The following is a 14,401-nucleotide window of genomic DNA, read 5'->3' as shown; positions in this document are numbered from 1 at the left end:
GACCAGGACCAGCCTAAAGTAGAGTTAGTCATTCAGTGGCTTGATATGTCTTTGTCGCCTTCTGTCTTCTCTTTTTGAACCCCGGTTTGGTCATTTTTCCCCTCCTCACTACTGCTTAAAAAAAAGGGAAGGAATACTGGTCCTACAGCTTTTGATTTCCAGTAAGCACACTGGCCAGATCTTTTCTAACCCTGGCATATGTGCTGCACAACTCATTAATTTGGACAAAGCAAGCATTTTGGATAATTAAGTCTACTTCAGAACTACAAAACGACTTGTTCCTGAAGGGCCACCAAAGTACAATACATGGCTACAAACAGGTATGTTATTACATGAGAAATGTATGTCTTGATTGCTCACATTTATTATTATATTAACTTAAACGATATTCATGAGTTTCTCTATTACCATAGAAAATACTGCAGGTGAGCCTTGAAACCACAACGATGAAGGAAAACAGTACAGATAGTGAGTTTTAGGGAAAAACTTTTTTTTTTTTTTTTTTTTGCGGTACGCGGGCCTCTCACTGTTGTGGCCCCTCCCGTTGCGGAGCACAGGCTCCGGACGCGCAGGCTCAGCGGCCATGGCTCACGGGCCCAGCCACTCCGCGGCATGTGGGATCCTCCCGGACCGGGGCACGAACCCGTGTCCCCTGCATCGGCAGGCGGACTCTCAACCACTGCGCCACCAGGGAAGCCCCGGGAAGAATTTTTAATTCAGGGTATTTGGACTTTATTTTGAGGGCAGCAGGAAGCCACTGATGATAAATGCTAACGGGGTCAGATTTGTATTTTAGGAGAAAGCCATGTAGCAGCACTAGGAGAGTGAAATGGAGGAGAGGGCGGGGCATGCAAAGCAGGGAGGAGGTGAACCAGGTGAGAGGGGAGTTGGCCCACACCAAGTAGTGGAGATCAACAGCAGCGCCCAGATTTAAGAGGCTTTAGGAGTAGAATTGGCAGGGTTTGGGTGAGAAGGGGGAAAGAGAGAAATGTATCTGGTAAGAGGGCTGTTTTCTAAAGTTAAAATAATAAGAATTCAAATGGCAGTGCTGCCAGAGGCCCTTCCTCAGCAGGATTAGAGGGTTAACATGGGGAATCCAGCCTGAGAGAGTCAGAGCCAAAAGAGAGATTAACTTGGCCAGTAAGAGGGGCTGGACCAGTCCCCCAGGAGAGAGCAGAGAAGGAGCCCTCTGGCAGGTTAAAGCTGCAGGGTATGGCATAACAGATTTGCCTTCCACTAACGGGAAAAGGAGAGGAGGAAAAAGGAAGGCAGAAAAAGAAATAAGCCAAAGTGTTGGGGGCTTTGGGGGGCCACTGTCAAGAGTGCCATGATGTTGCAGATTCTCCTGCCTCGTGCATAGTTATGTCAACCATTCACACAATAAGGCACATGAAGCCTTATTTCAGTTTTTCCAAAAAACAGGTCTCACAAAAGTACTTAGGTGGATACTAAGCTAGATGTTTTTTGTATTGTGAACTATATTTTCTTTGGGGTTTTTTTCATTGCATTCTTTTATTGCGTGGGATAGAGAGAATTCAATCCCTGGGACAGGCTCTCTCCTTGTAGTATGTTTTTATAGGATGTTATAGAACTTTTCAGTTTTAAAACAAGGGTCTGAAAACAGTAAACAAGAAAAGATCAGTGAATACTTTTGCAAGGTGGAAGGGGAAGGAAAGGAGAACGACTTTATGGCTTTAGAACAGTCCATGATGTTCTTCTCTCACCCTTTTATATCCATAGATTGTATTAATTGGACATAGCACTCTGTGCCCCTCATAACAGAGCAGTATTGGGCATATCCATGGTGAACATATATTTTAGTTTTGTAAGTGATTATATAAAACAATGGAAAACTATTTTCTCTATCTGTTTAAAGACTAAAGTTTTTCCCGCCATTTCCTAGTTTTTAAAGACTCAGTATTCGAGTGGGGAATTTTAACTAATGACATACTATAAAAGGGTTTTGTTCAGTATTTGTAGAGGCAATGTTTAAAACCATTGTTTTTTCTGAGGTATTTTGTTATGTTAAACTGACCACAACTAGAGAGACCCAGCAGTGAATCAGCAATTTCTGCCAGCTCCCCTAAGATTTTTGTTGTGCGCCGGTTTTGTGCAAAGTGCTTGACGGGCTGAGTGCAGTGCCACATTTCTAGATTGTGGGCTCCCTGATTGCTTACTCAGCTTCCCAGGCCCAAGTGCTGAGAAAAATGCCAAGCATCATTATAATACCTGTTGACCGTAAACAGACTGCCAGTTACTTCTCCGGTAAAAATGAGTTTACTTGGGATCAGCAAAGAATTGCAATCTGAAGGTCTGCAACCATGGTCAACTATGCGCAGATCCCTGCTGCCAGGCCACAAGGAGAGGGGAACTCTTTTAAAGAGGGGAAAAGGAAGCTGGAAGGGCCATAGTAAACAGAGTCCATCGGAGGAGTTGGAAGAAGAGTGGCTTTTCATTGGCTGAGTTGTGAGCTTATTTATTTATTTACTTATTTATTGCAGTACACGGGCTTCTCATTGCAGAGGCTTGTCTTTGTTGCGGAGCATGGGCTCTAGGCGTGCAGGCTTCAGTAGTTGTGGCTCATAGGCTCTAGAGCACAGGCTCAGGTTGTGGCACCCGGGCTTAGTTTTTCCACGGCATGTGGGATCTTCCCAGACCAGGCTCGAACTTGTGTCTCCTGCACTGGCAGGCCGGATTCCCAACCACTGCGCCACCAGGGAAGTCCCGGGACATAACTATTGAATTTATGAATAAATTTCCTAATAGGGTCATACAGATGAGACCACGCAGAATGATGGGTTAGTGGTAGTTATTAGAATTACAACATGGATTTTAAACATACTTGATTATAATTAACATCAAATTTAAAGTTAGCATCTGTAACATGTGTGAGTGTCTGGCTCCAGTTCCCCTCCAGAATTCCCACTGCCAACATTTCCCCAGACCAGAGGGAGCCTAGTCTTGTTTCCGCACCCAGCTCTCTGTTTCAAAGACTCAAACCGCAGTGGGTCAGGCGGGGGAGGCTGAATGGGGTTAGACAGCCAGTGGGGGTAGGAGTCATGAGCAACAATGAACGAGTGGCATTAAGGGCTGCACGGCGCTTACTCTCCGTGGAAACGCTCTGTCACAGTCAGGAAGTGTGATTTAATCCTGGTGAAGATAATTCCATTTTATACCCTGAATGGACTGTCCCTCTAACAGAATTTTATTTTCAGTCTTGCCCTGGGAAGCCCTACCAGTAATAATTCGGTGTACATTATTTGCCCTGTTAGCTGAACTGTACAAAATAGGGGGTTGATTCATCTGCCATCCCACCTCCTTTTCCCTTAAAAGGCTCTTAAAAGAGGACCTGAGAACCTGCTACCCCAACAGAAGATGCTTGGACTGTGGCCCAGCAGTGCCCTCGGCAGGATTTGTGGGAGGAGAGAAGACTGCAGTTCAGTCAAAAGAGCCACTGTTGATCTTGAAAGAACACGAGCCATACAGATGACACAAGGATTCTGTTCCCCCTTCAACTCTAAGACCCCTCTTTTGGTCTTTGTCGTGAAGCAGCCTTAGGCAGAGAGACTAAGAAAAATAATAGCAGCAAATACGCATAAGGGACTTGCTGAGTTCTAAGTGCTTGTCAAGCTCTATTTCACTTAATCCTCACTATAATGCTATGTGGAAAGCACTGCTTGAACCCTCATTTTACAGATGAGGGAACTGAGGCACAGAGAGGTGAAATAACTAGCCCAAGCTCACACAGGTAGGAAGCAGTGGAGCCCGGATTCACTCCCCGGTGGTTTGGCTCCAGGGTCCATCCTCTCATCACTGCCCTTTCCCTGGACTGTCAATGACTCAGATACCCCATCTTGTTTACCATAAGACAGAAGCTTGTTTCAAGAAACGGTGGGGGTGGGGGGCGGTGCTCCACATTTGAATTAGAAAACCTGCAGTTTTGGTATTCTCTCCATAGTGGTTAAGAATCTCTTCTTAACAAAATTTGGCTTCTGGTCAAGCAAGATGTTTCCCAGATCACCTGCTGGATTAAAAGCTGTTGCCCTGCCCTTAAGATGACTCTGGTAGAGGACTCACTCTGGTGCTACTGACAGACTGAGCCCCACCACTGAGGCCCTGCTTGTCCAGCCCTCCCCTCCCCAAAGACCCAGACTGTGATGCAGAGAAGTGTGAGCAAACCATTCTCCACGTCTGCAGAGATGCTCCTTCAGCACCAGTGGGATGGGGCACCTTGACAGCTAGGGTGACTTTGAGTGGCAGAGGATATGCCGCCTTGCCACCTCCCTACTAATGTCCCTTTCTGCCATCCTTCAGGTGCCTTCCTTCCCTGTAACCTGTCCTTATTCTCGCAGTGTTGTCAACTAATCATTTTTAAAGAATTAACAGATAATTAGGGAGCTAACTTCTAGTCTTTAAGATAGGACTCCTCCCAGGGACGCTGGCTGTCTAAGAGGGAGTCTCTAGATCTAGACAACAGAGGGAAGGAGGGGCGTCATAGTGGAGCTCCTCAATTCCTGGCAGTTCTCCCTGCTATTAGGAACCTCAGGCTCACTGAAAAGCTCTTCCAGATGAGTTCAGCTGGGCTGCTTGTCCCCGAAGTGGTTTTGAGCAGGATGAGAGAGAGAATGGCCTTTGATGGCTTACCAGTCCCCACGTTCCCTCCGCCGCTGCTTTCTCCCTCAGCACACACAGACCCCTTTGCAGGAAGGTAGACAAGGCGCCACTTATGAAGAGTGCCAGCCCCCTTCCTGTAGTGGTGGGCAGAGGTTTCCAAGTGCTAATTGGTACCAAAACACCTGGCAGTTTGTTTAAAATGCATATTCCCGGGCCCCAGACCCAGAGATTCTGATTTGGAGAGAATCTGCATTTTATTTATTTATTTATTTATTTATTTATTTATTTATTTTAAATTGAAGTATAGTTGATTCACAGTGTTGTGCCCATCTCTGCTCTACAACAAAGTGACTTAGTTTTACACATATATACCTTCATTTTTAAAATATTCTTTTCCATTATGGTTTATCCCAGGAGATTACATATAGTTCCCTATGCTATACAGTAGGACCTTGTTGTTTATCCATTCTAAATGTAATAGTTTGCAACTACCAATCCCAGGTTCCCAGTCCATCCCCCTCCCTCCCCCAAGAATCTGCATTTTTGACAAGTATCCCTGGGTGAATGGGATGTGAAGGCCTGCAAAATACTAACATGGGAGTCACTTCTCTACCTGCTGGTTTGAAGGGGTCCTCTCTGAATAGAACTGGGACAAACCTACCACTTCTCTCAGTTCCTATCAATGCTCCTGTCTTCTAAGAGTATAATAAGAGAGAGTCGTTAGTACAGCCAAACACACCTAGCAAAACTCAGCTAAGCTTGAAGGCAATAAAAACCTCCAAGAGACACCCTGATTTTGACAAGAAGTGTCATTCTACTTCTTCAAGTTACCAATGGAGTCAGGTGCACCAATGCTAAAATCTTGATAAATGCATGGTGGACGATGAAAGGGAAACACCTTTTGAATGCCTGAATGTGCAGAGTGAAGCACATGTTCTGTGGAGAACCCTGCCCGTTCGTTGTAGGTGTGGAATCCAAGCTCGGCTCCAGAGTACCATGTTCTTTAACCACAACGAGGTACATCTCCTTAATGCATCTCACTCTGTTGGATTCTATCTTCTTGCCTCCATTTCATTGTCTGTCTTTGAGCATCTATGTCTACCTCTCTTTTCTACACACACAACCAGAAACTCGCAAACAAGTGTTTTTATGTATCCTTTTGGTTTAGAATTAAGGAATTAGATACTCCTCTATAAAAAAAATTTGTAAGCCTTTTTTAATACTGCAAACATAATCTGTACATAAAGAAATTATCTAAGGAAAACTGCTGACTAGTTTTCAGTTCAGCAAGATAGCAGTTTTATTCATAGGTAGATGTAAAAAAAAAAATTAGGGAAGGATCACGAATAAAATATCACTTATCTGCCTAAGAGAGGGCCTTGACAGAAGTCAGGAGTTACATAATTGCTTTGAATCTGAGCCAGTTCTTCCTGTTTAGAAAGGATACTCCCTTTTCTTTTGAAAATGTTAACCATTTGCCCCCATTTTATCTGCTGAAAAGCTTTCATAATCCATCTTAGTCCAATGACATGTTATAGTCTGCCACTAATTTCTTTATTAAAGCTATAAAATATTAATAACAATTGCCAGAATTTTACCTTCAATTAAACTCCCTGTGTCACATCTGCCCTGGAGCCTACCTTGCCTTCAGCCCACTTCCAACTAATGCTGGTCCTGACTGACAGGTGCAGGACCAGGATGGGGGACAGGAGAGCCCCAGGCTTGTTTTCTAAAGCTGGTCTGCGTCTCAGCTGTGTGATCTTTCATATGTCACTTAATTGCTCTGGTCTTGAGTCTCCTTGTCTAAAAAATGAGGATAAAGACATCCACCTCAAAGGGCTGTTGTAAGGTTTAAGAAAAGGCTCATTACGCAGAATGCCACACTTATGCTCTGGGCCTGGCAAGTAGTATGTGCCCTGTGAATGTCAAGGTCTCCGCCTTCCTTCTCAAGCTAAAGGGCAAGGATTGAACTAAGTGACTCCTGAGACTGCATCTAGCGTCAGCAATCAGGGCTTCTGCGAGAACTGCTGAGTATACGGTGTGGGGAAAACAAAAGGAAAAAGTACTGGATTACTAGGATTCAAAGACCTCCGTGAACACATTTCAGAGTGTTGAAAATACAGTGAAAACACAAAAAGACCAAGAAGTCAGGAAGTCGTCACCTTGACCATTTGGCCCAGAGAACAGGAAAACTAAAAGATTCAGTTTCCTCAACTGAAAGTAGAATCAGCCAGGAAGGTTAGGAAAACAATGTTTGGCTGGCCTGACGTTGATCTTTAACGATGATGCAAAGTAGGTACAGCTTAACCATTCAGAGAAAAAAAATTTTTTTAAGTTTTAATTTTATCTGTGTATCTTTTATGATGGATCGTCAGGGGAAGAAAATCAAATGTCACCCCAGTGTGGGCACCGACAACCTCTGAGCTCTTTTGCCTACTCTGCACTTACAGTTGGAGGAGCCATAAACATACATGGAGTGGCCAAACTGTGTGAGGAGCCATAAACATACATGGAGTGGCCAAACATACATGGAGTGGCCATAAACATACATGCAGTGGCCTGGGTCTTGTAGGATCTTGTTAACATGCATTCAGACTACAGGTGGGCATCCCAGAGTTGGTGGAGGAGACACTGGAGTCTGCTGTCTGTGTGTCTCCACCTACATAACTTCCACCCCTGTAACTCAGCCCAAACGCAACAAATCAGGATGGTCGCAGAAGGTTGTGAAGTCTAGTTTCCCCATACAAGGGCAAAATAGCCGACCCTTGTTTTGAAATGAACAAGATCAGGCTTACTCACCAGGTCATCAGGCTTGTTTACCGTGTTATGGCCACAGACTTTCATGGCCATTTGGCTGAGAAGGACACTACAGTGGCTCCCCAGATCCAGAGCAGGGGAGCTCAAGAATCCTTCACTCATTCACCACGTGTGGAAGAAGAGAAAACACCGCTCCGGGTAATCAGGCTCCTTCCGTCATTTTTTTACATAAGCATCACGTGGAGTGTATCAGGCAGAGCAAAAAATATGACTTGAAGATAAAGAGGCTAAAATGGATGGTTGGGTCAGTCTTATAAGGTACCCTCTGAAGGGTAGGATAGGTAGGGTAGGATAGATCATGCCGGGTCAGTGCCATGTCTGTGACAGAGTGAGGGACAAGCCTTCTGCCACATAGTACTCTTAAGAATTTGAAAAATGCCACAAGTATTCTACTTGACTTTTGGATGGATTATAATAATAGCTGGGACTTCCCTGGTGGCGCAGTGGTTAAGAATCCGCCTGCCAATGCAGGGGACACGGGTTCGATCCCTGGTTTGGGAAGATCCCACATGCTGCAGAGCAGCTAGGCCTGCAAGCCACAACTACTGAGCCCACGTACTGAAACTACTGAAGCCCACGTGCCTAGAGCCTGTGCCCTAGCAACAAGAGAAGCCACCGCAATGAGAAGCCCACGCACTGCAACGAAGACCCAACGCAGCCAAAAATAAAGAAATAAATAATTTAAAATACATATATACATAATAATAATAGCTACCATTTATTGAATTTTTACCATGGGCAAAGCACTATGTTAAATGCTTTACATGTGTTATCTTATTTGATCTCCACAGCAATACTAAAAAGTAGATATACCGTCTTCCCTGTGTTTATATTTGTTTCTGGTTGGATTACCATTCCCCACTCCTGACATTCTCTACCTTACTGTTGCTAATTCCCAAGAAGGAGAATACATTAGAACTTACTGCCCACCTCCCCTGAAGGACCATCAGGACCAGTCTCATCTTGCCCTTATATATATGTCTCTGTTTACCTTATTCACCACAAGAAGTTCAAGCCCCTGAGAGAGAGTGTTACCTGGACCTAACAGCTCTGTTAAATTATAATCTGTCTCAAGCCCACACCCCTCCCCAACCTCCTAAACCCTTTTTGCTGGCCCAGACTTACGGTCGATTCACAAAATCTACATCATCTTCTCTCCTCCGTCTTGCTCTAGTTGCTGTCTGATTTACCCAGAATACCATACCACTTCATCAGTTACTGGCTTCCAGCTCACCTCCTCCCAGATCTTCTTTGACCTCCATATCTCCCTGTTCCCTTATCCTACTTAATATTATATAAACGTATACCTATTATTTTTTGTCTTCCCACTGGAATGTAAACTTTGTGAGGGCAGGGACCTTTGTTCACTAGTAGATCCCTAATACCCAGAAAGTACCTGGCATATTATCTTTACTCAGTACCTATTTCTTGAACAAATGAATCCATGAATGAGAAAACTGAGACATAGAACGGACTGCTCACGTTGCTGTTAAGCAGACAGCCCAGATCTGTGTGACTGCAAAGCCCTGGCCCATAAGCACCATGTTGCTCGGCTCCCTGATCGATTATGTGAGTGCAGCAGGAGCAAGAATGTTCTGGCTGACTGGGAGTAATCAGTGTTGGGGTGTTGGTATAAGGGACTTACCAATTGGGCAGGATCCTACAGGGCCAAAGTTTACTGTTCTTTATTTGATTACATTCTATGATTACATGATTTAAAAGAAAAATATATATTTGGTTATTCAGATGACCAAAATATATTTTTTGTATATATTTGGTCTTCATCCACAGTTCCTGACTCACAGCTCCTAAAACCCTTGGAATTTCCTAAGTGATGAGAGCAATAAAGGTGCCTGTTAAGTTAATGAGGTGACTTTCGGAAAGGACCCAAGAATGGGGACTGGTTACCAGGGGAGCCAACTGTGTCATTAAAGGGTTGGAACTTCAGTCCCACCCCCAGCCTCTACCTCTGGGGAGGAGAGAGGGCCTGGAGGTTGAATCAGTCACCAATGGCCAGTAGTTTAATCAATCATGACTATGTAATGAAGCCACCATAAAAACCCAAGAGGACGGTGTTGGGAGAGCTTCCAGGTTGGTGAGCATGTGGAGACTTAGGGAGAACGGCACACTCTGAGAGGGCGTGGAAACTCCACCCCCTTGCCCCATACCTTACCCTATGTATCTCCTTATCTGGCTGTTGGTTTGTGTTTTTTAATATCCTTGGTAATAAATCAGTAAGCTAGTGAGTAAATGGGCCTTCCTGAGTTCTGTGAACCATTCTAGCGTATTAATTGATCTCTCAAGGAGTGGGTCGTGGGAACCTCTGACTTATAGCCAGAAGTAGAGGTAGCAGCCAGGGCTTGTGACAGGCATCTGAAGGGGGAGGGCAGTCTTTGGGACTGAGCCATTAACCTGTGGAATCTGATTCTATATCCAGGTAGGTAGTGTCAGAATTGAGCTAAATTGTAGGACAACCAGCTGGTGTCCAGAGCATTGTTTGTTTTGAGGCAGCCTACACGTGCGCACGTGTACACACATTAGAATTGGGTCCAGTTGTTATCAAATGAAATGCAAGTAACTGATATTCGAGGAGCCAGCAATAAATTCAGCGTCTTTACAACGTAAGCCATTAGCCTAGATAAAAACAATTTATAACTTTACTTACCTTTTTGATATGACTTAAAAGAAGATGAAAGCTATGCCTGGGTAAGGACAAGTAGGGAAGGGGCTAGGTGGACTGTGACATGTTCAAGCAGTGAAGCAACTGAGGCCTATATAGCAACATGGAAGGAAGAGTGGTATACTTGGAAAAGTAGACCTCAAGATGCTATACACAGTGATGACAACTCTGAAGACTCTGTGTGTTAGCAATAGAATTGTAAGAGACCTTGAAGTTCATAAATATTTGGTGATTCCAGTGTTTAGGGCTTTATTTGGTTATTTCATGTTGGTCTTGATATTTAGATATTCCTGTTTAACTGTTACTACTCAGATGATTAAATACACATAAAAAAGAAGAAATACAGTGTACCGTAATGTGAGCCAAGCGAACACGTCATCCCATCTGCTCTGCGTCCTGTTCCTTCCTGCTGTCCACCTCCACTGAGCGCTGACATTCAGTGCTGCCTTTCCTCAGGCTGCACCCCCAGCCTTCCGGTCCTCTGACGATATCCTCTACATGTTATAGACCACCTGCCCTCCAACTGCATTTTCTTCCTCACTCTCTTGATTACTCACAGATGCTTCTCTATCCAGTTTTCTACGGCTTTTATCCCACGGCTCTTGCCCTCCTCCTCTCTTGGATGACGACTTTTGAGTATCCTTTCCCTACGCCAAAACACTCACCCTGGGTGCTTTTTGCTGCTTGGTCCTCATCCTTGTTTCACTCTGCCTCTTCCTGTGCTCACCGTGCAGCGCTCTGAGCCCTGCTTGAGGAAATCCTGTGACTGTTCTGACGTGACCTGTTCCTTCTGTAACTCTGCATCTGCTGCTCTCAAAGCCTTTGTTTTTTTTCCATACCAGTCAGGTTCTTGGTAACGAACCATAAAAATCCACTCTGGCTGACTGAAACAGAAAAAGAATTTAGGGAAAGATTATTGAGAGCTCTCGGAGTTACTGGGAAAGCTAATGAAATAGGATTAGTAAACGTGGAGGGACAAGGTGGGAGCTGAACAGCTAGAACCACAGCCCAAATTCCATGGCCTCAGAGCTGCTTTGGGGGAACATTGCTGCCACCACTGCTGGATAGTGAACAGTGTAGCTGGCCCCGCTGGTACTGGATGCCAGACTCTGCCAGTGGCACCTTTGCCACCAGAACAGATTCTCCTCTGGCCTTGCTTCTCTGCACCACCAGCACCTGATCAGACCTAGGCAGAAACATCTGGCCAAGTCACGGCCCATCCACTAGCTGCAGAGGGAACACAGAAAGGAGTATCTCACTTGTGAGATGGGCTCTGCCTGCTGTCACAACTCATACAGTGGGAAATCACTCAGTTTCCACACAGGAACAAAAACAAAACAAAACTAAAGGCCACATGGCCCATCCCCAACTCAGGACAGTTGTTTTATTAAACTTTCTACAACTTCCTTAAGTCCTTGAAGCTGTTTCTTCTGACTTCTCACTCAGCAAGAACTCTGGAACACAGTTCAATGCAAAATTAAAACCTTAGGGGTCACAGATTTATATACAAAAATGTTCATAACAGCATGATTTAGAATAGCAATAAAAGGAGTCAGCCCGAATTTCCAACAATAAAGGAATAGTTAGATGAATTATGAGATATCCATAGGATTAAATATATGCAGTCATTAAAAATCATGAATTTAAAAAATTTTCCACAACACACGAAAATATAACAACACTTCAAAAAAACACTTTACAATATATATAAGCTCTCAGATTATATATGTGCATACGTGCACATATTTTATGGTGAAATATAAATGTGTATGTGAAGATAATACACCAAAATGTTAACAGATTGATGAAATTAGAAGGATTATAATCTTCTTTTTGCTTTTCCGCACTTTTCACATTGAGCTGGAAAGTTATAAATATTGAAAGAAAAATCTGTTGAGGGCAAACTTCCTGTGCCACCGTTTTTATCCTTTGTCATGTTCTCAGAAGGTACATTTTTTCCCAAACCAATCTCAAACTAAATACGCTGAATTCTTACTCTTTTCTCCTGGTGTTGAAAGAACTCACTTTTTCTATATCATCAGTTCCCCTCTCACCACCAGTTCGTTCCTGCAGTCTTTATGTTCACGTATAGATCATTCGTTCCATTCTGTAAGCCTTTCCCAGCCCTAGCTCACCCAGCTCCTATCTGAGCTTTCCCTCTCTCATGCTCATCTTCCCCTCCCCGTATTTTAGCTCAGTGATTCACAGAAGTAGGCATCTCTGGGGTTTTCATTACCCTTCTCTTACCCAAATCTGAAGATTTTGTCTCTGTCGGCTAAGGCAAGTGACTTTGTGGTTTTCTTATTTTCTAAAATAAGAAGGATGCATTTTTGGGCTTCCCTGGTGGCGCAGTGGTCAAGAATCTGCCTGCCAAAGCAGGGGACATGGGTTTGAGCCCTGGTCCAGGAAGATCCCACATGCTGCAGAGCAGCTAAGCCCATGCGCCACAACTACTGAGCCTGAGCTCTAGAGCCCACGAGCCACAACCACTGAGCCCGCGTGCCACAATGACTGAAGCCCGCACACCTAGAGCCTGTGCCCTGCAACAAGAGAAGCTACCACAATGAGAAGCCCGCACACTGCAATGAAGCATAGCCCCTGCTCGCCACAACTAGAGAAAGCCCACATGCAGCAACGAAGACCCAACACAGCCTAAATAAATAAATAAATAAAAATTTTAAAAAGAAGAGGGAGGACCTTCAAAATAGCGGAGGAATAAGATGAGGAGATCACCTTCCTCCCCATAAATACATCAAAAATACACCTAAATGTGGAACAGATCCTACAGAACACCTAGTGAATGCTGGCAGAAGACCTCAGACTTCCCAAAAGGCAAGAAAATCCCCATGTACCTGGGTAGGGCAAAAGAAGAAAGAAAAAATAGAGACAAAAGAATAGGGACGGGACCTGCACCTCTGGGAGGGAGCTATGAAGGTGGAAAAGTTTCCACACACTAGGAAGCCCCTTCACTGGTGGAGACGGGGAGCGGGTGGGTGGGGGAAGCTTCGGAGCCACGGAGGAGAGTGCATCAACAGGGGTGTGGAGGGCAAAGTGGAGAGATTCCCGCACAGAGGATCGGTGCAGATCAGCACTCACCAGCCCGAGAGGCTTGTCTCCTCGCCCACCGGGATGGGTGAGGGCTGGGAGCTGAGGCTCGGGCTTCGGAGGTCGGATCCCAGGGAGAGGACTGGGGTTGGCTGCGTGAACACAGCCTGAAGGGGGCTAGTATGCCACAGCTAGCCGGGAGGGAGTCCGGGAAAAAGTCTGGACCTGCCTAAGAGGCAAGAGACCATTGTTTCAGGGTGCAAGAGGAGAGGGTATTCAGAGCACTGCCTAAACAAGCTCCAGAGATGGGCATGAGCCGCGGCTCTCAGCACGGACACCAGAGATGGGCATGAGATGCTAAGGCTGCTGCTGCAGCCACCAAGAATCCTGAGTGCAAGCACAGGTCACTATCCACAACCCCCTGCCCCCCACCCCCGCCAGGAGCCTGTGCAGCCTGCCACTGCCAGGGTCCCGTGATTCAGGGACAACTTCCCCGGGAGGATACACGGCATGCCTCAGGCTGTTGCAACGTCATGCTGACGCCGCAGGCTTGCCCCGCATTCCAATTATAACTACCATACCCCTCCCTCTCCTTGGTATGAGTGAGCCAGAGCCCGCTAGTCAGCCGCTTCTTTAACCCTGTCCTGTTTGGATGGGAACAGATGTCTGAGGGTAACCTACATGCAGAGGTGGAGCCAAAACCGAAGCTGAACCCCAGAAGCTGTGCGAACAAAGAAGAGAAAGGGGAATCTGTCCGTGCAGCCTCAGGAGCAGTGGATTAAGTCCCCACAATCAACTTGAGGTACCCTGCATCTGTGGAATACCTGAATAGACAACGAAGCAACCCAAAATTGAGGCGGTGGACTTTGGGAGCAACTGTAGACTTGGAGTTTGTTGTCTGCGACTGACTTGTTTCTGACTTTTATGTTTATCTTAGTATAGTTTTTAGTGCTTGTTATCATTGGTCGATTTGTTTATGGGTTTGGTTTCTCTCTTCTTTTTTTTTTAAATGTTTCTTACCTTTTTTATTTTAATAATTTTTTTATCTTTTTATTTTAATTATTTTATTAAAACATTTTTTTTTCTTTCTTTTCTTCTCCCTTTTATTCTGAGCCGTGTGGCTGAGAGGGTCTTGGTGCTCCAGGCTGTTGTCAGGCCTGAGCCTCTGAGGTGGGAGAGCTGAGTTCAGGACATTGGACCACCAGAGACTTCCCGGCCCCATGTAATATCAATCGGCGAGAGCTC

General features: G+C 45.1%; 1 protein-coding gene across 4 annotated transcripts in view; it reads left to right on the top strand.

Moving 5' to 3' along the window:
- The window catches only part of ALG14 (ALG14 UDP-N-acetylglucosaminyltransferase subunit), a 111,798-nt gene that overhangs the window by 78,496 nt on the left and 18,901 nt on the right, over nt 1-14,401 (top strand). The window contains exon 4 of one of the 4 annotated variants that reach the window (XM_067726974.1): nt 3,334-7,118. The exons of the other annotated variants lie outside the window; for them this stretch is intronic. Coding sequence (XP_067583075.1) covers nt 3,334-3,558 — 225 coding nt within the window. The 3' untranslated portion in view covers nt 3,559-7,118. Of the gene's footprint in view, nt 1-3,333; nt 7,119-14,401 lie in introns of those variants that run through there. 4 annotated transcript variants of the gene reach the window in all.

The sequence above is a fragment of the Pseudorca crassidens genome, chromosome 2 (genome assembly GCF_039906515.1).
Source record: "Pseudorca crassidens isolate mPseCra1 chromosome 2, mPseCra1.hap1, whole genome shotgun sequence".
Taxonomy (NCBI): Eukaryota; Metazoa; Chordata; class Mammalia; order Artiodactyla; family Delphinidae; genus Pseudorca; species Pseudorca crassidens.
Note: the sequence above shows the minus strand (reverse complement) of the source record. Positions and strands in the feature narration are given on the sequence as shown.